Raw genomic sequence first — 22184 nt, 5'->3', positions numbered from 1 at the left:
CGTTACAAGTGTAACACAGAATGGCCAAAATTCCCAGAGTTCCACCGGCGGAGTGGAATATATCACCCAACCCTAGAGGAATCATGCCCAAGTAGTGCAGATAGTGGCCTCAGCTGAGAAGTTTAAAGCATGGGCAATTGCCCAGGGCCCCAACCTTCCAAGTGGCCTTCTGGGAAAGTGTCTCCTTGACCTCTTTTATTCTATTTCTCCCTCTCTGTCTAGCTCCACCTCTGTCTGTCTCTGTACACCGTGTCACCTTAAGGATTTTGATGGTCCTGAGTAAGACATATTTCAACTGGTTTTGTGTGATCCTGTTAAAGTTCAATATATGATTTAGTATTATTTGTCATCAATGCGGCCTTGAGTTAGCAGGAAATGGGTAGTAAAATGTGTTCATTACAGTGGCCCCCCAAAAATATATCTTGCCCAGGTCACCCCAAATCCTTAAATTAACACTGAGAAGGAGAAGAGCCGGCTTTGGTTGAATGTCAAAATATCATTTGCAAAAGTATCTCCGAGCAGAAATGTGTCCTAAATATTGCACACTAAAATATTGCTCCACTGAGTGTAGATTTTCTATTAGTTCCAATGAGACAATATTTTTGCATTGTTTAAGGCACAACGTTTTTTGTTAGACAACAATGAGGTATGATTTTCTGGTACTGTACCACCTTCAAAAACACTTTTGAAACAACTTCTGTGTTCTGCGACTTGCTGATTCTAATTTTAAATCTGTCATGATATGCTTGGGCCCCAGCTACGAATTGACTTGTATTTTAGGGGGCCTGCCCTTATAGGAAACCCTTTTCCATTTTAGTTCGGTTTGTTCTTCTAGTGGGTACATTTGAAAACCATAAGCTTGGTGGAGTCTACTTATGCATGTGCACTCAATAGTTTCATGCAGCAAATACATCTCTTCCTAAACCTAGCTATAAATACAAATTATGGTCACGGGATGCAATATTGATTTGCATTAATTATATGTTTTCTTTGGATAGCTACCATGTCACTGAAGCAGGGCTCTTAGTTGTGCCATGATTCACAGGCACCAAGCATCAGAGTGAACCTATGGAAATGGAACGGTTGATCACAAAAACTGGTCCTGGGTAACAGGAAGTAATACCACATAGCGACACCCTGGAATTCACACTTTAAACTTCAGCAAAGAAAATCACAAGTAAAAATCGTCATCATTTTATTTATTCTTTAATCAGCCACATTTATTTAAAGTTCTTTGGTGTGCAGTTTTAAATCTGCTGGAGCAATTTCATCCTGATTGACAATGCTTCCCCTGGAAATATAGCTTTATCAGATTACTGCCCCTATTCCCAGTTTACTAAAGTGGGCGATCACTGGAGAAAACATTTTATCTCACTGTGCCTTTGGTCCCTTCTCTGTCAAAATTAGGATCTCTTAAAAATAGCATTCGGTGCTATATAAAAAAGCAGACTATTTACATTTCACCTGTTTGTCCATGATCCCAGAACATTTACCAAGGTTTTCTGTTACTTTAGGCAGTAGGATTAGGGTCACCAAATACTGAAAACCAAAACCTGGCACATTGCAGAAATATAGAAGTTGGACTACAATTTTTCACGAACCAATGGGCTCGAAATGAATTAACTGAGCTCGCTCGTGTGCATAGAAATTCCAACAATGAGAAGTGAAATGGAATTAAATATAACTTTTAGATACCTTATCACCTGTGTTATCTAAATTTGTTTCTGCTGGGGCTGCTAAGTAATTCTGCACTGGAACACATACAAATTTGCCTCCCTCCGTGTTCAGCCGACCCTCCCAAAAACCCTATGAAATGTGCTAAATTTACTTATATTTGCAAGAAAAGATGGTGAAAAAACAGGACTGTCGTAGCACATCAGGGATGCTGGTCACCTTAAGGAGGATGCTAGGAACAGGACCGATTCGCCTATGGATGGTGGCAATAGAGAGGCATGAGAAGAAAGCAAACAGCGAACAATATTATCACGGTAGCACCCCCGCTACGGCTGGTCTGCGCCGCGTCCTGCAGAGTTCTCACCGTCTTTCTGGGGCTTGCCTGTCCTGCGAGTTCCTCCCTGCTCATGGATATCAGATCCTTTACAAAGAGAGACCCCCACTATTCTAAAGAACACAAACACAGGATATTCCGGACCGGTCTGTCGCCGTCCTACCACCGAGGACTTGGGAGGAGGAAAATGAGGGGAAGTTATTAAGCAAACTGCTGCGCTGATGAGAAACAATGAGGGGTACTAAGTATAGCTGAGAAAGTAGCCAGGAAGCAGCTTACACAAACCTGCCAGTTATTCACCCAAGGTGGGAAAATCGTTCAGAAGGGAACAATGAGACAAAGTATTAAATAAAATGGCCTTCCTAGAGCCGACATAAACAAAGGTAATAAAAGCCACTGGCACAAAGTAATTACTGTAAGGGAAAGTTGCCTGTGAGAAGGAATCGTTGAGTAAGAGCAAAGTCGAGCTGAAAGTCATACGGACGCCTCAATTCTGCAGCAAGCATGGATGGACACGGCTGGACCTAGCCGGTCTCTCTATCGGACATCAGTACCTAAGCGTCATTCTATGTAACACTCTGAAGCCAAAGCCTTTACACAGTTTTCAACAGTCAACTGAGTGGCCCAAATGGCACTCTAATAATTTTCCACCCTGAAAATTAACAATACAGGTTAGGTGCCAAAGTGGATCTCTCAAAATTTAGGAAAATACTATGGGGACAGCAGATCAGTGACATTTCTAGATATCAGGTTTGGGTCTGAAGGACAGAGAGATATGGATTTACAGATTATTTAAGAGATGCTGAAAGCTTCGCTCTTTAGGAATGCGTCTGAGTAACAACCTAATCCGAGATCACCAGATTCTGTGAAATTACCCATAAAGATACAATCAGTCTGGAAACTGGAGTCACGGTGTACAGAATCACATAGTTTATATTACTTTTCTTTATTCTCTTTTTTTTATGTAGCCTTATGTCTCTTTAAATATAGGATGCCTGCTTCTGCTTTTTGGCTGTGCATAACAGGAAGTCTGCGTTGCCTTTCCCCAGTCCTTATTGTAAAATCGAAAAGTTGCATTAAGTTAAAATCTTGCAAATTTGTATCCATAACACAAAAATGCAGCTACGAATAATTTACACTGTGATAATTTGGCAACTAAGCCCAAATACATCGCAGCCATTCATCAATAGTGTTTGCCCTAGAGTCGTAGATATATGGAGTGCAAAATCGAAACTTAACTCAAAAATGTTTATGCAGGTTACAAACGTCACACATCATGGAGACTGAGAAATCTGTCCACTTTTCAAAACTCTGTTCACAGGTAAAAATCGTAAAACATGTTGTTAAGGAAAAATAAACTCCCCGAAAATTGGAAATAATTCTTCCACAAAAAGTCATTCTATGCAGGGGGTTTCACTGGAAATTATATTTTGAGAGACTTGACGAGGCACCATGATGGAGATCTCGAGCACATAGACAAAACAATCTGATAAGGAGAATGACAGTGTAGTGGGTTCATGTGTCTGCTGCACAGTTTTATGTGTAACCTGTCGATCAGAATCTTAACTCCATCAAGATGAACTCAGTATTTCATCCTTCTATGCCAGATGCAATGAGTGCAAACTAAGTTGGATAACAAAACAGACACTATTTAGCAGGGCCGGACTGGCTGTAGCGGGCATCAGGGGTTTCCCCGGGAGGCTGGAAAAGTGGGAGGCAATTTTGCACTGGTGGGGCCCAGTTTTGTTACTTGGGGCCGGTTTTGCAGCAGTGCTGCTATATCAGCCCCCAGGAGTAACAAAAGCAGCAACGCTTCACACTTGCCCACCTTTCCCACTGCAGTCCCTCAGAAAATTGGCTCTGCAATGCATGCCCACAAGGGGGAACATGTTGTGCCCCCCCTGCATGCATCCCCATGCAGAGAAGTCACCGGGGGCCCTGCAAGGCCCCCTTTGGTTCTTCTCCGCTATCGTGTTCTTGGAGTAGGACCTGCATGACACCGCCAGCGGATAGGAAACTCGTAATATGCCTCCTGACTGCCGCAACACCACCAGGGAACAGTGGTTCCCGGCCGGCTGCAGGGGAGGAAATTGCAATTCAACTGCCCAAATTGTAATAGAGAGGTCGGGAGACCACTGCCATCGTGCCACCACGGGTCTGGCGGTTCATTGACCACCAGACTCATAATCAGCCTCTTAGTATTATATGGAAGTTATGTGGGGTATTGGCAATGTTGTGGGCTGTGAAAATAGGTGATGTGCATTACAATTCTTGGCTTCACCACTCATTCAAATTGTGTGCTCCTGTGCAAATGGCTTTATCTCCCTGTTTCTTATTTCCCTTACCTATCTACATTTTGAGTGAGCATAAACAGGGTGTACCCAACATTAACTGATATATTAAACATTCTTTACACTTACATCAGAAATATGCTCATTGATTACCACAAATAACTGTCATTTAGGTACATATGATCGAATGCATACTTCAAATACATTAACTCACAAATAATTACAATTAATGACATTGACTAATAATGTAGACAGCCTTGTGAAAGCGATGTAGGACCCAGAGACTCGACCCAGATCGCTGAGGTTCAGCAGCAGGCCCTGAGAGTTCTCAGCATTCATCGGCACAACTGTAATATTAAAAATGTTACCTGAGGATGAAAAAGCAGCGGGGAGGGCCGTAAATATTTCTCCTTCAGTGCACCCACAGGGTCAATCACTTTCCGCTTCTCCACCCTGCTGGACAACAACACACAGGGTTACATACCTCACAGGGACAGGCACAGCATCCATACCTCACCAGGACAGACACAGCAAGAAACATGCAAGGGGATCCCAGCAGGGCCCAGGGACCAGAGAGAGAAGCAATAACGGATCTGCACAAGATAACATTTGTAAATAAACTTCTAAACTCGTAGGATGTAATCCCAGCACCATCAGCGTTGTCAACCATGCTTCAGAAATCAAGCCAATGCACACCATCAAGACACGGTCTGGCTGCACCTCTTTCCAGCCTTTCTAGGCTTCAGGCATCTTTTACTCAGGACAAGGAGAAAGGTCATTGAATGAAAAAGAGAAATCCACAAAATCCGTCTGCATATTTTTTTTATCTGGTGGAATGAATTCACCATTATTTGTAGGTTGGTTGTAATTTTGTGTGTTCACAGAAATGTCATCCTATTTACGCTCATGTGAACTGACGCACCACCAATAACCACCCTGAAGCATGAGGAACCAGCAAAATTGTGGGGTTTTTCATGTAAGCGGACAACCGCGAACAAATGCAGTGCCGACCACAACTCAAATTGTGTGTTCCACAAAACAAAATAAAAGTTCCCCTCAGGACTGTCTTCAGGGTACTTTACTTGTTTTGGCTGCAGTGAGAGACTTTGAGTACCACCTTGTTTCCTCAGTTGGGCCTGATATCATTTGTGACATACACTTCCATTGCTCCTACAGCATACAGCCTAAACTTTTTGTAATTTTAGGTGGTTCGCTTACCATTACAGCAGAGGCTCTTGGAGATGATGTATTTTGCTACAGAGCCAATTTGCCAGTCCAGGGCTGTCATTTTACAACCATTTGAGAAGTTGTTAACTAGTTCCATCTCAATGGAGCCAATTCGACCAAAGTGTCAGTTTTTAAAGGGAAAGCAGAGCTACTGTTTGCATTGTAAACTTTGAAACAGCTTTGTGTCTGTCCCTGGCACATCAATCAATGGCATTCAATCTTAGTTCTCTACTCCTGATTTGATGGCTATCCTCCCTTTTCTTGTATTTGACCCACCCAAAGAAAATTTCTCACTGTGTTTCGACTAGATGAGTGGTATTCTTCCGCTGCTGACATCAGAACCTTCCATTGCAGTGTATAAGGGATTATTTTGTCTCCCTTTCTTTCCCTGCTCCACCCTTTGCAATGCTTTCTTTGCAATAATAAATAATAAAAAACATTCCACAAGCATTGCAGCCTTGTGGGAAAACAAGCACAGGTAATGCATCTGTTTCATCTGTGTAAGGAATAAAGCTCTTTTCATCAATCATCATTCAGGAGAAGGAAAGAGCTCCCTGGCAGATAACACGGCTGTGGAGTGGATGTGGCGTAGCAGCCAGAGCCACTGACTCGAGAGCAGGGAATCCTGGTTCAAGTCTCGATGGCACCGCACAACATCCTGTGATTCTATGCAAATCACATAATCTCTCTGAGAGATACATTGTTATATAAATATGCTGCAAGAGTAAAAGGCAAAACCTTATGAAAATATAGTTCCACCAAAGCGAATGTTAACAGTATTATGGAGGCGAAAAACTGATAAGAGAAGCAAAGGAGGAACAAGCATTGGTAAATGCAGGAAAATATACTACAGCCAACAGAAATGGAGGAAAGGTAAGTGGCAACCACAGGAACCAATGAGAAGCCAAGAAAGAGAGCAGGCGGGATGTAAGTCCCTTTTAAGTTTATATTAAAAACAATAGATTTCTCAAGCACTGCGCAAGCGCTGTGCAGACAAGACCTAAAAAAGCACAGACAAAGACAATAGGTCTGTGCCCTTACCTCTCGGTTTCTCTCAAGCAGTTGCAACATTATGTCAGCCCCCATGGTGGAACATTGAAGCCTGGCCGTTGGATGTTAACCTCGAGATAACTGAGTTTTCCCTGATAGGGCCTGTACCACGGGTCGGCTGTGTGGTCCGGACAGCCAAGGAACACATAGCAGGCAGGGCTGGGCACAGGAAGTTATGACAGCTTTATTACCGAAAGCCCTGGCTTGATTGCGATTACCTCCTAATCGTTGCTGATTGCTAACAGAGTTTTGTGGTTAGTTTCTCCAGCTATTTAAACAGTAGTTTGAGGAGCACAGAATGTTTTCACTTTATCTGGAAGTCACATCGCTGTGAACTTTGTGCTCATAAAGTGCTCCGAGACAATGGGAAGCGAACTGCATTTCATTGCCTGGGTGGGGGTGGGGCGAGCAGAAACGAGACTTGCTATTTGGTGGATAGGGCTGCTCGCTCAACCTTGAGTTTTACTCGTGTGAATTTAGACACTTAACCATTATTGGTTCACGCAGCTGTCATTTGCAGGTCCACACTGCACCTCCCTGCACTAAAATAATGTTCCCACCACCTCGATACCATCCTCTTCACCACAATGGCTGCCGCAATCAGCAGTAAATATCAGATATTCTGAGCAGAGGCAGCCTAGCGCGTCACTTCCGTCTTGTGACATATTCCTAAAACAAACACTTGAAAGCCTCTTCTGATGACGTGCATCTTTTGAATTGGAGGCTCGAAGTGCTATCACAGCTTTACTATGATTAAAAGTAAAGCTGGAAAACAAAACATGCTCTGTCATCATTCATTTCTCATAGCATAATTCAATGAACACTTAAACGATGATGAGGTGGAGTGGATTTCCTAAATCTCTCTAACTCGTATATTAATAGTAACATAACTGAATTCCGTAAAATGTTTGGATAACTTAATGTAATGTACCCTCATTTGCATCCTGTTATTCTACTGGAGTGTGTCAGTGAGGAGACTGCTCTGTGACTCTACCCACAGTTTAAGAGGCGTTTCAGGCCATCCTCTCTATGTCCTTTCTCTGTTTCGATGGTAGCAAACTAGGTCTCCCTGCACTCTACAGTATCATCCTGATTTATTGACAGTCTTCCACAACGCTGACACTAGCAATATATGCAATTAAATAATATTTCCATGAAACGAATTACAATTTATGCAGATGTCACGGACTAGTTTAAAAGTACCTGGAATCACCCTGATGAAAAATATTCAGGATGGAATGGCATTTCTCTACCATTGTTTGCCTTGACTTACCTTTCCTAAATAGGGCTTCCTGGTTATAAGGAGATGCTTTGTAAATGTAGGAAAGCTAGTCTGGGTACAGACTGAGCATCAGCAGGAATTGACTGTACTTAGACAATGAAAGGAATAGAGAAATAAATTAGGGAGGAAAAGAAGGGAGAAAGAAAGGGGGCAGGTATATCAGTCTATCTATGGAGGAGAGAAAGAGAGGGAGAAAAATTGAGTGCTTTATAGGCCCATGGAAGAGAGGAAGAGGGTAAGAAAGAAGGGAGTGTTGTAAAGGCATATCAATCAATCTATGGAGGCGACGAAGAAAAATCATAGACTATGTAGGCCTATCTATCATTCTACAGAAGAAAGGAAGGGAGAAAGGAAGGGAGGGTTAAATAGGACTATCTGCCAGTCTGTAGAGGAGAGGAAGGGAGAAAGGAAGGGAGGATTAGATAGGACTATCTGCCAGTCTGAACAGGAGAGGAAGGGAGAAAGAATGGAGGGGTTATAGAAACCTAGCTATCAATCTACAGAGGAGAGGAAAAGAGAAAGAAAGGGAGGGTTAAATAGGCCTATCTATCAATCTACAGAGGAGAGGAAGGGAGAAATGGAGGGTTTAGTAGGCCTAGCTATCAATCTACAGAGGAGAAGAAGGGAGAAAGAAAGGGAGGGTTAAATAGATCTAGCTATCGATCTAAAAAGGAGAGGAAGGGAGAAAGAAAGGGGGGTCAAATCGGCCTAGCTTTCGATCTACAGAGGAGAGGAAGGGCGAAAGAAAGGGGGGGGGGGGTTATAGAGGCCTAGCTATCAATCTACAGAGGAGGGGAAAGGAGAAAGAAAGGGAGGGTTAAATAGACCCAGCTATCGATCTACCAATCTATCTCTCTAGCAATTTTATTTCTCTATGTATATCTCTTTACAACCCTGTCAATTTCTTTATCGCTCTATTTGTATACATCTTTAAAATGTCTAAATATATGTATATATATTATATATATATCTGTCCGTCTGTTTATCTGTTTACCTACAATGGCCCTCTTAACAGCAAACCCCTTCAAGCGGTCAGAGTTCAGAAGAGTACTAAATAGGTGCTTGAACTTTCATCTACCTTTGCTCAGTCGGGTTGCTCCAGAATTTTCACTGTTTACTGAAATATTGCGCCTAGAATAGTAATACACAAAAGATCTAAATCCCATTTGATTGGAAATAGGAGCTTGCACACCACTCAGGATTACATTTTATGTAGGAATACCGCATATACCCCCAACTTACTAAAATTGTCTGGTCGGAGTTTGTGGTAGTTGTGTATGGAAAATATTGCAAATTCTGAGAACTTAGATTGGGGAAGTAATGGTACACCAGGTAAATACTATACCCCAGGGAGCGGTATATCCTCTCCAAATAATGAGCAAAACATAATGATGCCTCTGGTAAGGGGTAATATGGTGGGGTGCAACTGGAGAGTGGGGGTCGAGCTGTGTGCCAAGCTAACACTCACTGATGATGTGAATGGATTCCACTCTGCAAGTCATAACAGCCAGTCACTGCCTTGGGGAGAGACACAAAGATGCTCGAGCAATACTGTAATTTGTAGCACTAGGCTGAGGCTTCCTGCTCTCATGATTAGATCATCACATTTATAGAATAATTTGCGAGGGTTTGCAGGGAGCCGCCATTTTGTTCCTTTTTTGTCTCCCAGAAACAATTTGCAGAGGTCAGTATGTGCCTAATGATACCATCCTTCACTTCTCGACGTTCCCTGGCCTGCACTGTTTCCTCCTCAAGAACTGTTTAAATTGGCACAGGGTTTTCTGGAGTTATTATTCCACCATTCATCGTGGACAAGATGCAGAGCTGGCGGAGCTCTAAAACAATTCCTGTTCTTTGCCCCTTTAAGGCAGTTAGTTGCACTCCCTTTGCTGCATCCTGGGGTGCCTACGCATAAGCCGGAGAATAAACATAAGAGGACATTATTGTGATGCTGGCGTATGCGGCCTAGTGCACAGGAGGTGAAAATGGGTCTGCAATATGGACTCCTGGTAAAACTTATGCTGTTTAATGGGGATGACGCGAGTTTGCACCAATGATCTCCTGGCTCACTCTTACAGCTGCACCACAGGTTTCCACACTTTTTGACTATGCATTATGCCTAGGTTCCTCGCTAAGTCTTTCGGCAGAAGTGATGGGTCCTCACCTAGGGCAGACTACAGGGGCCAGTAAGGGCGATCACTAGTGCTCCACAGCTTACCAAGAGCTCAAACGCAGCCAATAGGGATACACTTATCCCACAGCAAGTTGGTGCCTAAGAACAGTAGGGCTGCCTCTTCATCTGTGGAGTGGGATGTGCAGCTGACTCTGACCCAGTCTTTGTAGCTTTTTAGAGCTACACTGCTGGTCTGAAAAATATCTTGAGTTCACTATTGAGTGGTCCACCTCTAGCAGAGGGGCACTGGGGATGACCCAGTTACTAATCATTCAAGTACCTTGGAGAAACACATGACAACCGAATTTAATTGGCAAAGGGATATATAATCATAGGGGATCAAAGGTCCACCGGAAGTGAAGTAGAATAATGTGATATATATATATATATTGATTAGAGGATGTTTCTTTCGTGCAAGACAACTTTGAAGAATGTCCATGTGTCACATGTTTCCATAAATCAATAAAGCAAAACTTGAGGGGCACATATAGGCCCACTAGCTCCTTACAACAAAGGCCATCATCTGCTAGTCCTATTTTTTAAGCCAGTGACACACTGCCTTCTGGGACGTGTAGGCAAATATTTTATAAAGGGAAAAACAAAAGCACAAGTCCCAGAATTCAAGTTGTTTTTGCCTAACAAAGAGCCAGGACTGGCAAAAGCGCATCAACATGACATGTGGCTAGTTGGCATCTATGAGTTAGAAGGGAAATCCTGGAAATTATAGTTCATCCCTCACTTTTTCTCCTCTATGTCTGTCCACATATCAAGAGAGTCCAGCGGACAGAGTTGTAAACATTGGGGTACGTTTGCTAAAAAATGACACAATACAGATCAGCAGCCAAAGTTGCAGCGCTGCATAATGTGTCAGGGAGAAAGCACTGTCTCCCCTTCTCCATAGGACTGGTGCACAAACAGGGTACCTAGGGCCTTGGACACACCTTTAGCGAAAGGGTGTGTATGTGAAGTCTAGCATTGGTTTTGAACTGGAAGGGTCCCCTTCCGATACAAAATAATGTGCCAAGACAAACTTTAAAACTTTTCAAACTTTGGATGTATGTTGCTCAGTACAATACACATGCAATTGTAAAGGATTGGAGAGTTAATGCCACTCTCAAAAATGTGTTATTTTTTGGCACAAAACCCAGCCTATTATTAATAGATAGGCCTTTGTATTAAAACCCATGCGTTGTTGCATGGGAACACTCTTGGGCCCCCATGGAACGCCCCGTGACGTAAAGCAGTGCAAGTCAAGCAACTAACCAGCACAAAACAAGCTTTGCACTCAAAACTAAATTCAGAATAAACAATTTTCCCTGGGTTTGAGTCACTCTTTTGATAAAAACCCAGCACAAAATGTTAGTAAATCTGCCGCCTTGTCTTGATGGTTCTTTATCTGCACAGCTCCTGGGCAAACCCCTCAACTCCACTTCCATTTCTGTGCCACACACATGCTTTTAATTAACCCTCCATTTCACCAGTATGAGCTGAGAGCCTGCTTGTGGTCAGTCCACACTTGTAGCCGGTCTGTGACTCCGCATTCTTATTTTTAATAATGTGATCAGTGACATTTACTCCTCCTTTGGGGGGTGGTAGAGGCGCGGTGGTGGGGATGGAGTGGATTTGATGTTACGCTTAAATTCTTAAAGCACTATTCCTTTTCGCAGTAGCTGCCACACATGTAACTGCTCCCAGTGTGTGCCTGTTGTGCATCTACCTAACACCATGGCATCCCCAACGCAACACACTCGCAGTTCTGGCCAAGATTGATATGCAGGAAGCACACATCTCCTGCACTAATGACTAGCCACATTAAGGGTCTGCTTCACTACACATGCTCTCTATGTCAGTTGTTAATGGACAGGAAGTGCCCTGGTCCCTGGTCGTTACTCTGGAAAGAGGATACGCACATGTTCACACATGCATTTTAATAGGATGAGCTGCCGGATGCTTCAATCAGGTCATTTTACAAACAGAACAGGTGAAATTCCTTTTTTTGTTCACACATTTTTGTTTTTATAGGATTGCTCATTTGCAGACTCGAGGGGCTTTTAAAGAAGGGTGCGTTTTGAGCCCAGTTTATCATTAGGTTCCATGTTAACGTGAGATTTCAGTCAATACATGTACTGTAACATTAAGAAAATGCAATACTTTTAAGAACATTCCAAACTTATTTTTGAAACAAAACACTATTTTGGATTCAAAGCTATTTGTTACTTTTTCAGTTTTGTTTGTTTTGCAGCTTTGTAGTACGTTGATGATTGCTAATCTCACGCAAGAAGAGTGGCACATTGAAAGTGAACATAAACAATCAATTGGTGGAAGTGTCCATTTTCCAAGCTCTCCTTGTCCCTGGGGTCACATTTCTTCAGTCCTACACTTTTGTTTCTCAAAACATTTCAGTCTGGTACATTTGTCAAATGCATTTATCTGAAGGCAATCAAGATAATAAATCCTAAAATGCCATAACTTGTTAAATAAAAACTCTGGACTGAAGCATGGTGTCCCCATTTATGGAGGCTCGTCTGGTACCCCAACCAACAGACCACCTCTCTTATGTTACCCACCAAAAAGCATTCAAATATATATATATATATATGTGTATGTATGTATGTATGTATGTATGTATATATATATATATATATATATATATATATATATATATATATATATATATATATATATATATAGATATCACACCTCTGTGCTCACAGTCCGCTTTTCATATAGACAAAAACATCAACCAGTAGCAGCATCTAATTAGAACAAGGTGTGTTAATACCTGTAAATTGGATCCATGAAGAATGGCGAAGGTTTCGCATAGTGCAGAGATGGTTGCTGTGGATACTGAGCATGAGAGATCTTCGGAAGCACATCGTTGGCCATCAATTTGCGGTCATTGTAGATGTGATTTTTCCGGGACTCCCGCCCACCGTTCTGGCTGGCCCGGCTCCGGTTGCTGATGCTAAGGTCCAGTGGCTGCTCCTCCCCTGTGGGCAAGGTTGGCACCAAAGATTTGGGTGGAAGTGGTGCCGGGGTTGTCCTCACCTCTTTGGGTTTGGTGGTGAGGTCAAAGGGGGATTCAGAGCTGGCGCTACCTACTTTCTGATGGTCCCTGGGTGACTTTGGTTCTGCCTTGACCAGCAAGTTGTTATTCAGGGTCCGGTCCGTGAAAGCTGGGTACAGCGAATGGGGGAAGTTGGGGAGGAACTGGAAGGGGAACATGGAATGGTAAGGCAGGGCACCCATTTTCTTTTCCTGCATGCCCATAAAACCTGGACCAAAGTATTTCTCTGCAATTGAAGCAATTGCTTTAATGGAGTCATTAGCAGCCCCCATGTTGGGCAGAAGCTGTTCTTCTGGAGGTGGGAAAAAGGAATGCTGGGAATAGAAAAAGGGTCGGTCAGGCATATTGTTGTTCGAATTGGAGGAAACAGAGCTGCTTACCAAATCCTGCTTGTTTTCAGTGTGTTTGTTTTTCTCTTTGTTTTTATCTCTGTCGCTGTCCAGGTCACTGTCCAAGTCAGACCCTGTGCCCGTCGTGGTGTCCAGATCTGTGCCGGTAGTTGTGTTCACATCCTCAAAGTCACTGCCATCGGACATGTCACTGCTCCGCGCCTTCAGCTTCTCCATATATGAGTTTTCCAGACTGCTGCCATATTTTTCCTCCAGGGATGCAGCCTGGCTGTTGCTGTTCATGGTAGACATCAAAGGTAATGCCGAGTTCCCCAGAGGGTTGGAAAGCTTGGCATCTTGGTTGTGGTTCAAGGGGCTCTTCAGCAGCTGTGTGGGGGGCAATAAAGGTGGGCGGGGATATAAAGAGGGAGGGAAAATCCCTGGAAATCCTGAAGTCAGTGCTGGGAAATGCGGAGGACCAGGGGAGAAGGTCATACTCCCCGGATGCCCCCGCGAAGGAAAGTAGTCACCGAAACCAAGGCTGGCGTGGTTGAGGTGTGATGAAGATTTGGATTTGTCCATCAGGGAGCTTGGGTTCAACGGTAAGCCGGCAGAAAAAATGCCCCCGGGATTGTAATGGTTCTTGCCCTCACAGAAACGCCGGTGCTTGTTGAGGGAGGAGGTAGTGCTGAACATCTGCCCGCAGTCCTTGCATTTGATCTGGGTACGGCAGTCGGCGTGCATCCGCTTGTGGCGACACAGGTTGGAGAACTGTGTGTACGATTTGTGGCAGACCTCACCTGGAATACCAACAGAAACCAAAACAAAAATAATATAAAATAAAAGGAAAGATTTTACAGCAAAATCAGACAAGTGAAACTACATACTTTGTACCTTTTCTAGATTAAAGACTTTTCAGACAATTTTAAATAAAACATTGGCAAACTTTGAAAATAGCAAATTCAGCATTTGATTTTCTTTTGGAATGGGTCGATTTACCACCATTTGCGCCACGAGTGACATAAGTCTATGAAGGTCTTAAGTCATTCTAGACCCTGTTGGAAGCCATGAATCCTGCCTTCTGGATTCAAAGTGGCAGGAAACCTGTTTCTACTGAAATAGCAGTACCATTTAAATATTGTAAAATCCAAACACATTTTTTTGTTTGTCTACCATTTTCTAGCTCGATCATTAATAAGAAAGAAGAACTCACTAGTTCAGTAACTCTATTATGAGTGATTTATTTAGAGTTAAAAAGCCCTGGGGCTGCTTCACTGCGCTGGTAGCTCTTGCATCCATGGATTGTCACAGCATTGGCATGAATGCTGCAGCAGCACCAACAGAACCCTACTGAATTCCACCAGTCCATTCTAACTGCAAATGAAAACATTTATGATGTATTCAACACAGTGGTTTTGTTGTGGGCGGATGTGAGGTCATCATATGAGGTGTTACAAGAGAAGAAAAAAAACACTGAATATTGTGGGAATTTGAGATTTCTCAACAACCAAATGCCCAGGGAAGGTAGTTAAACCGGTTAGGCACATGTCATGCCAGGCATGACATGTGCCTAACCGAATCTCAGCCCAAGATGCCTAAAAGCGGCACATGTGAGTGGGGACGTGTCTCTTTTTCAATATAGACCAATCCACTTTTGTCTCAAGATGCAGAGCATTTAATCCCAAAGAAGGACCAAGCCTATTGAGTCCTACCCCATTTAATGGCACCTCCCTGTCTGGCCTCTCTGTAATAAGCCCTTCGGCTAAGATGGAGGTAGTATGGGTATAGCTGATGGGGCACATCTTTTGGTAGTAGCAGGAAGGAAGGGTACTTTTGACACACAGATCTAACACACATAGCTTTCTCAGTACTGCTAGGGTCAGAACTTATCAGTGTTTTGGGGTGAGTGTTGGGGGAGTCCCATGAAAAGAGACTGGATAAGGATGGCCAAGAAGGAGAAGGAAGCAAGAGGGTGGACTGCCAGAGTTCTATTCTCAATGGAGAAAGCGATACCATGCTTAAGTATAGTTCTATCAAAATGCAGCCCTCTCTATTATCCTCACCTTTACAATTTCACCTATAAAAAAAAGGTCCTTACTGCGTTTGCTCAAGGCAAGGACTGCAGGTGCAGCCCCATGAAGGGCCTGATCACGAGTGTCCTGGTAATCCCGATGCGACCACTGGTGGGAGTTACAGGCCCCCATCGTGATTACAAGAATTAGGTGAACACCACAGTTGTGGTTTTTTTACCCCCAGACACTCTTACTGCTAAAAACAGGAGAAACACTGACTGGTAATGTAGAAAAACATCAAGACTCAGTGTAGAAACACCAAGAATCGTGTTTCCCCCGATTGTTATGCTATGTTATGTTATATTAGGCCAGGTTATGTTATTTTTATTTGTGTGGTACACATATCACCCGCGATAGTACCCTGGTGTCTAAGCATGGAGCTGCAGTGACTGGAACCTATTGGTTGAGCCGGGTTTTCAATCTCTTGCGTTAGCTATCACCCCTCACTCCAAATTATCAATACCTATAATATTGGTAGTCTTGTGTTGAGGAAGAAATGCCACTTCTATTTGTGCTCACTCACAATGGGTCCCTTAGCCTTTCCATTTTCACACCAATTGTTATCCTGGAGACCCTTTTCTGATTTCCAGGGCTCAGTGAGGGCAATTCGAAATATGGAGCTCAGGGACAGCAATCCATGGACAATAAAGGACCTAAAATGTCTAACTTGTTGAAGGCTGAATTAGAAAAAATATGTCTTAGCTAGTTCAACCCATTGACACATTTTCTAAAAACATTTTCTAGTCGTCTCTACTTTCAACCCTAATCCTCAAATCTGTAAACCCTCCATCTTCACCATGCTATGTAAGTGCCCCCCCCACCGCACTCCGTAACACAACCTAGGGATTGTGCATAGTCTTACGATGGACAACACACCACCAGCCCTTCTGGCCAGGACAGCTGTCTGCAAATACCTCATATCAAATAAATGTAAATAAATGCATCATGTCCTCTCCCTTGGTTTGATCACTTTGTCACAGAATCCAATGAAATAAAATTGGTTAGACTCAAAGACTGCTTTTCACTGTTTGTTGGTAAGACAACCTGGTATTTGTCTAACTTTGTTTTGTTCTCTATTATTCTGTGTGTCGATAAACAACCTACTTACTTTAAAACTGTATTACTGGCTTGGAAAACATTTCTGTCTTTTTGAACCCAAACGTGGGATACCTCTGAGAGTAAAGTTACCAGGACACAGGGATTGCTTTAAGAAGGGAAAATCCCTCTGTTCTTGTTGTTTTTGAAAAGTTGAAGTTTTATTGCCGAAGGAATGTTCTGTCTTTCAAATTGCTGGCCATTTCCTGAAACTGACAAGTTTCTGCATTTGTGTGAAATGTGCTTGCTTTATTTTGTTCACATCCTCAAGGGAGACGCCCTGCTTCTGAATTATAGAGCAGGGCTGTTTCACAGCTGCCAGAAGATGTCCTGTGACACAGTGGGTAATTAAAATGGGCAATGGTGCTTGTGGGTAGTATGGATATTTAGCTCACCAAAATGACGTCAACCCTGCCTCAGTGTGAGAGCCTCTGGCAGCAAAACCTGTTCTCACAATCAAGAATTCTGGCTAAAGTCAGATTCATACAGTCTTATACTCAGCCGGATCCTCTATTTGCTCGTGAACCCACTAAAGGTTGTCCTTAAGGTCTCTTTGGAGACAAACTTGGGGCAAGTTTTAGAAAGTTGTCACACAACGCAGAGCAGCAATCATAGTTGCAGCACTATGTTTTGTGAAAGAGGGCAGGAAGCGTCTTATGTACTAAGATATAGCGCTCCTGCTCTCTTCCCAAGAGCTTGAACACAATCATGCTGTCAAGTGCCACGTCCAAACCTTTGCACTACATTACAAAGATGTCTGTGTCATGTCTAGCACATGTTTTGTATTGGATGGGTACCCTTGCAGTACAAAATACTATGCTGCAACAGAAAATGGTACCTTCGGATGTGTGCTGTACATACAGTGCAGCACACATGCAAAATCTGAAAAGTTTGACAAAATAAAAACATTCTCCTTTTTGAGGCCAACCTTAAAGAGACATTAATTTTTGGGCACAAAGCCTTGATTACCATTGTTAGTAGATGTGGCTTTGCATCAAAAACCAAGTTTTACTCTGGAAAGTATATCCCAAATAAATATTTTTCACTGGTTTGTGCCACTTTTGGTGATGCAGACTTTAGTAAATCTGCCCCTTCATTTCTGGAGGTCTGTTCTTTTCAGATGGCTGAGATGTTATAATACATTGATTGTACTGTGTCTTCCTCTTAACCCCTTCAGTGCTAATGACAAGGGTAACTCGTCATGGAGTTTCCATTGATTTCAATGGAAATTACATGAAGAAGAGCAAATACCCTTAGCATCCAAGTGGTGATGATAATGGTAGGGCATGATGTGTCAGTGAAGTGGACTTCTTTAATGGAGTACTGTACTTCCAGGTCATTTTTATCTCAAACAGTCTTCTAACAATAAGGTTGGCCTTAATAAAGGCAAGGTCTGCATCTAAAGGAAGAGACTGGTAGTGACTGTGTTTGTGGAGCTGATAAAAGACCTGCCTAGAGCGTGATATTGAAATGGGGGTCCCAAACAAGTGACACTTTCTGGCTTCTATTCCATATTAGTGCAGTACTTTCTGTTTTATAAGGCATCACACGTATTTAGCCCACACTACTGCAGCTTAAGCGATGGTAATGGACCACACAAACATGGCTTCATGCTAACTCCAAACTAGCTGCTTCCTGGAATGTCCACCACTTATACCATCCACAGAAAAGTAGAATATGATGGCAAATGTGATCACTAGAATCACTCAGTCCACTTCAGCCCTCCTTACACATGGCACACAGACCCTACATTGGCTTAATGGTACCCACTTTTACTCAGTAACATAATTTGGGCAAGCAAAGTATTAACGTGCTTTACTTCCTAAAATCATGGCAAAATCCTACTAAATTGAGGTGCTGCTGATCCTTCCAAAAAATAAAAATACACATGGATAGATATGTATCCAGCGATTTTGCTTGGCTGACATGTTCAGACCTCTGATAAAATTGCTTGTAAGTCTAAAAAATAAAAAAAGTCAAATATAATTTTTTAATCATGGAAATTATTGTGTACAAATATAATATTAATTACAATAATGATAGTCCATGCTCTGCAATGAACATATATTTTACTTTCCAATATATCTTTTAGCCTACTTCTGAAAAAAGGAAAACAGTGATTAAACTTAAAACTTCTATCAGGATGCTTGGCTTTATTTCCCCTCCCGTCTCTCTTTATCCTTCACTGACGACATGATCAGAATTTTGAAGATTTTCCAATACAGCCTAAGTAAGGTTGGAGATATGCAGAAGGCTTCTTTATACTTATAGAGTTTCAGATGCCATAATTTGAGGGAACCGTCTACATGAGGTCTACAGAACTAGATACAATGCCACAGATGATCAACTGCAGAGATGGACGCTCTGTGACAGGAGGAAGATTGTCAGTACTTCTTCCTCTGTACTTTGAAGGGGTTGTGGTTGACACGCGGGCCCTGGATTTGTGACCTACTACAAAAAAGCACCGTCTCCTGCACACGCAGGCACACGTGAGACCTAAGGGGAAAGGTAACAATTTATAAGTAGGCGCTAGACTGTTTGAATAAGCGCTGAATGGTTTGAACAGGAGAAATAGGTTTTATAATCTGAAATCGTAAGGACCTCAAACAACATATATTTATTTATATCAAAGAAACAGCAATTGTGAAGAAGGGTAGAAAATAGAGATTCGAGTACATGGTATTTGTGGAATGTTAACTTGTCAAAAAGTCAAAACATGCCATGACTATTTACTGTGAAAACAGCGAATAAGGGTGCAGAAAAGAAAAGAAATGAAAGAATTGCTGCAGATTTTCATTCTGTGTTCTGACCTATAGAGTGACAGGCAGGGCTGGCAGAGGTTTTGCCAGTGCTTGGGAGGCCCTCCGGATATGTGCAATTACAGCTGAAGTCAGGACTGTGATGGGCAGGACAACTTACATATGAAAGGCTTGACAGTGCTATGGATGTGTTTGTGCTGCTTGAGGCCAGACGAGGTGGCGAAGGTTTTGCCGCAGTCGGGGCAGGCGTGCGCCCGGGCGCCCACGTGCTGGGACCGGATGTGCCGCTGGAGGTTGCTTGGGTCAGTAAACACCTGAAAGACAGGGAAAAGGAACCAAATTACATTTCTTGTGGAAAGCCTGGGAATGAGAAAGCAGAGCCATTCATACAATGATGTACAAGTTGTTGCAAGTCTAGAAAGTACTATCACAGACGATAGCACCTCCCCAAATATGGTTACGACAGATAGCCTAACCTTTCTATACACAATTTATCTCTGCGACAGCCTGAGGGCTTAAGTTATGGTGGTACTTTTGAAGGCATTAGAAGGCGATGTAACTAAAAAAGTAAATATATTAATATACTACTTGATTATCCTATTCCATGCCTGGGACAACGAAGTCAGATGGTACAATTTAAGATGGTGGTTTACGTGGAAAGGGCAGAACCGATTGCAAACAACCAACAAATGGTGCAGCACACAACCAAGCACCTCCTTCTTTGTAATGGTTTTCAGATGGGATAGGATGAGCTTTGGCCTTCTTCTCGCCAGAATCCAACCCCTAGAATGTCTTACCCACCACGTAAACTTAGGGTGCAAGGACAGGCTGTCTGAGGCATTTGCGGAATGTGAACAGATATCATGAGGTGTTTTCAGCACAGGAACAGATAAGGGGAAGATCTACGAACACACGTGTGAGATGCATCAACAGCCACCAAGGAGCTGTGACTTCATTTGCCTCAATTTACCACATTTCAAAGGCTCTAAAACCCACGTGCCAAACTTTGAGCTATATCACAATGTTTCTTACGCAATGCTTGTTTTCGGTCCAGGGAAGACATGGCTTGACAGTTCGGGCTGGACTGTTCCCATGAGGCACAGGGTCAGACTGATTTGCATATGGCCATGTCTGAGATGGGGTGGTGGAGTGAGCTAAAGACTGATGATGGATTAAACCCAGATCAGTTGACTGGGGGTGAGTGTTTGATTTGCTCAAACGCTCCGTCCAACGTCCCCTTTGGTATCACTTTGTTCGCCCTAAGTTGGCAGGGTATGCCCAGACGTGGGTCCCTTGCTCACTTTGCCACTGGATTCAAGCTAGCCTGGATGATGACGGCTGATTAGCCAGAAACCGGTCCCAGGATGCTTGTTTCCGGTCCAGGGAAGACATGGCTTGGCAATTCCAGCTGGACTGTTCCCATGAGGCACAGGGTCAGACTGATTTGCATATGGCCATGTCTGAACTGGGGTGGTGGAGTGAGCTAAAGAAAGATGATGGATTAAACCCAGATCAGTTGACTGGGGGTGAGAGTTTGATTTGCTCAAACGCTTCGTCCATCGTCCCCTTTGGTATCGCTTAATTAAAATGTTATGATCATACAGCTAAAAACTACAGACTTTGTCACTAATTATGTCTGATGTTACCAAGACCTTTTGATTTTACAAAAATGCAATGTATAGTACACTTAAAGGGTTGTTAGTCATTTGTCTTTATCCGTTTGTCTGTTATTGTGTCAGTTGTATTTTTTTCCATTCTCCACAGCATGGATATGCAGCAGGAGAGTACCAAATTATTTGACAGTGTTGTTATATTATGCAGCAACAAAAGCCAAATTATGCAGGATAATTCAGCACTTTTTGTGATATTATAACTTCATTATTTTGTCATTTGTAGACATGTTACCATTGTCGAGGTAAAGGATGTACCTCATTTGTACGAGTTTAAGACTCAAATACAGCAATAAGCAATAGAAAGGCGACCAGTCAACCTATACCAAGTCCTCCCACTGCATGGCAACACTTGTTTGTTTTTACACTTTTGATCAATTTAAGTATAAACAATTCTATTTGCTGAATTTTACAATTATGCAGCAGATGATGAATTGTGTGGCAAATATTACATATCTATAATTTTTCAGAAAACACCTTGGCCGCAAAACCACATCATTCCAGTGGTCCTGACTACTGGGAAGTGGGTCAGCCCACTTCAGCTGTTGGCTAACTTCACTGTGAGTGCCAGTATTCTTCCCCTTCGGGAGGAGCATATCCTCATACAAAGTAGTTCCTTTCAGTGCCAGGGACTACTTAGGCGCTGTCTGCTTTTTGAGTCTATAAAAATATTTTTGTTTTTAGCCTATTTTTTTTAGATTGACAAAGTTACAACAGATTTCCCAACACTAATGTTTTGCAAAAACGATAACAAACGAAACAAGCACTGAGAAAGCCAAAAGGATGACTGCCAAAGACAGACCTACTCGATTTGCCATGCTTTAATTTTTAGAGCTGCGACCAGTACATGTGAGAATTGAAAAGGAATTTAGTGTTTTGTTTATTGCATTTTCTTATTTATTCCACTTTTATAAACCCTTTCTGAACAATGCATTCCAGTAAGTCTCTTCACAGGAACTTCCTCTTTCTCAAAATCTCTGGTGACCTATCCTAACTACGCTAATTAAAATGCAAAAGTTACAGTTAGTTGCCTGATTTCTGTCTTTTTCCATCCAGCAGAACCTCTCTTTAACTTTCAGTAAATGTTATGCTTCTGTAACACTCTTGTAACGAGGCAGCACTGTTCATAAAACAAAAGTAAAAGTAAACTTTTTTTTCTCT

General features: G+C 42.6%; 1 protein-coding gene across 3 annotated transcripts in view; it reads right to left on the bottom strand.

Moving 5' to 3' along the window:
* PRDM16 (PR/SET domain 16) overlaps positions 1-22184 on the bottom strand; it is a 1067934-nt gene that overhangs the window by 40971 nt on the left and 1004779 nt on the right. For all 3 annotated transcript variants that reach the window (XM_078642479.1, XM_078642478.1, XM_078642480.1), the window contains 3 exons: positions 19514-19667; positions 12814-14227; positions 4668-4755 (listed from right to left, as the gene is read on the bottom strand). In XM_078642479.1, coding sequence (XP_078498605.1) covers positions 4668-4755; positions 12814-14227; positions 19514-19667 — 1656 coding nt within the window. The remainder of the gene's footprint in view (positions 1-4667; positions 4756-12813; positions 14228-19513; positions 19668-22184) is intronic.

The sequence above is a fragment of the Lissotriton helveticus genome, chromosome 5_1, assembly GCF_964261635.1.
Source record: "Lissotriton helveticus chromosome 5_1, aLisHel1.1, whole genome shotgun sequence".
In the NCBI taxonomy this organism is placed as follows: domain Eukaryota; kingdom Metazoa; phylum Chordata; class Amphibia; order Caudata; family Salamandridae; genus Lissotriton; species Lissotriton helveticus.
Note: the sequence above shows the minus strand (reverse complement) of the source record. Positions and strands in the feature narration are given on the sequence as shown.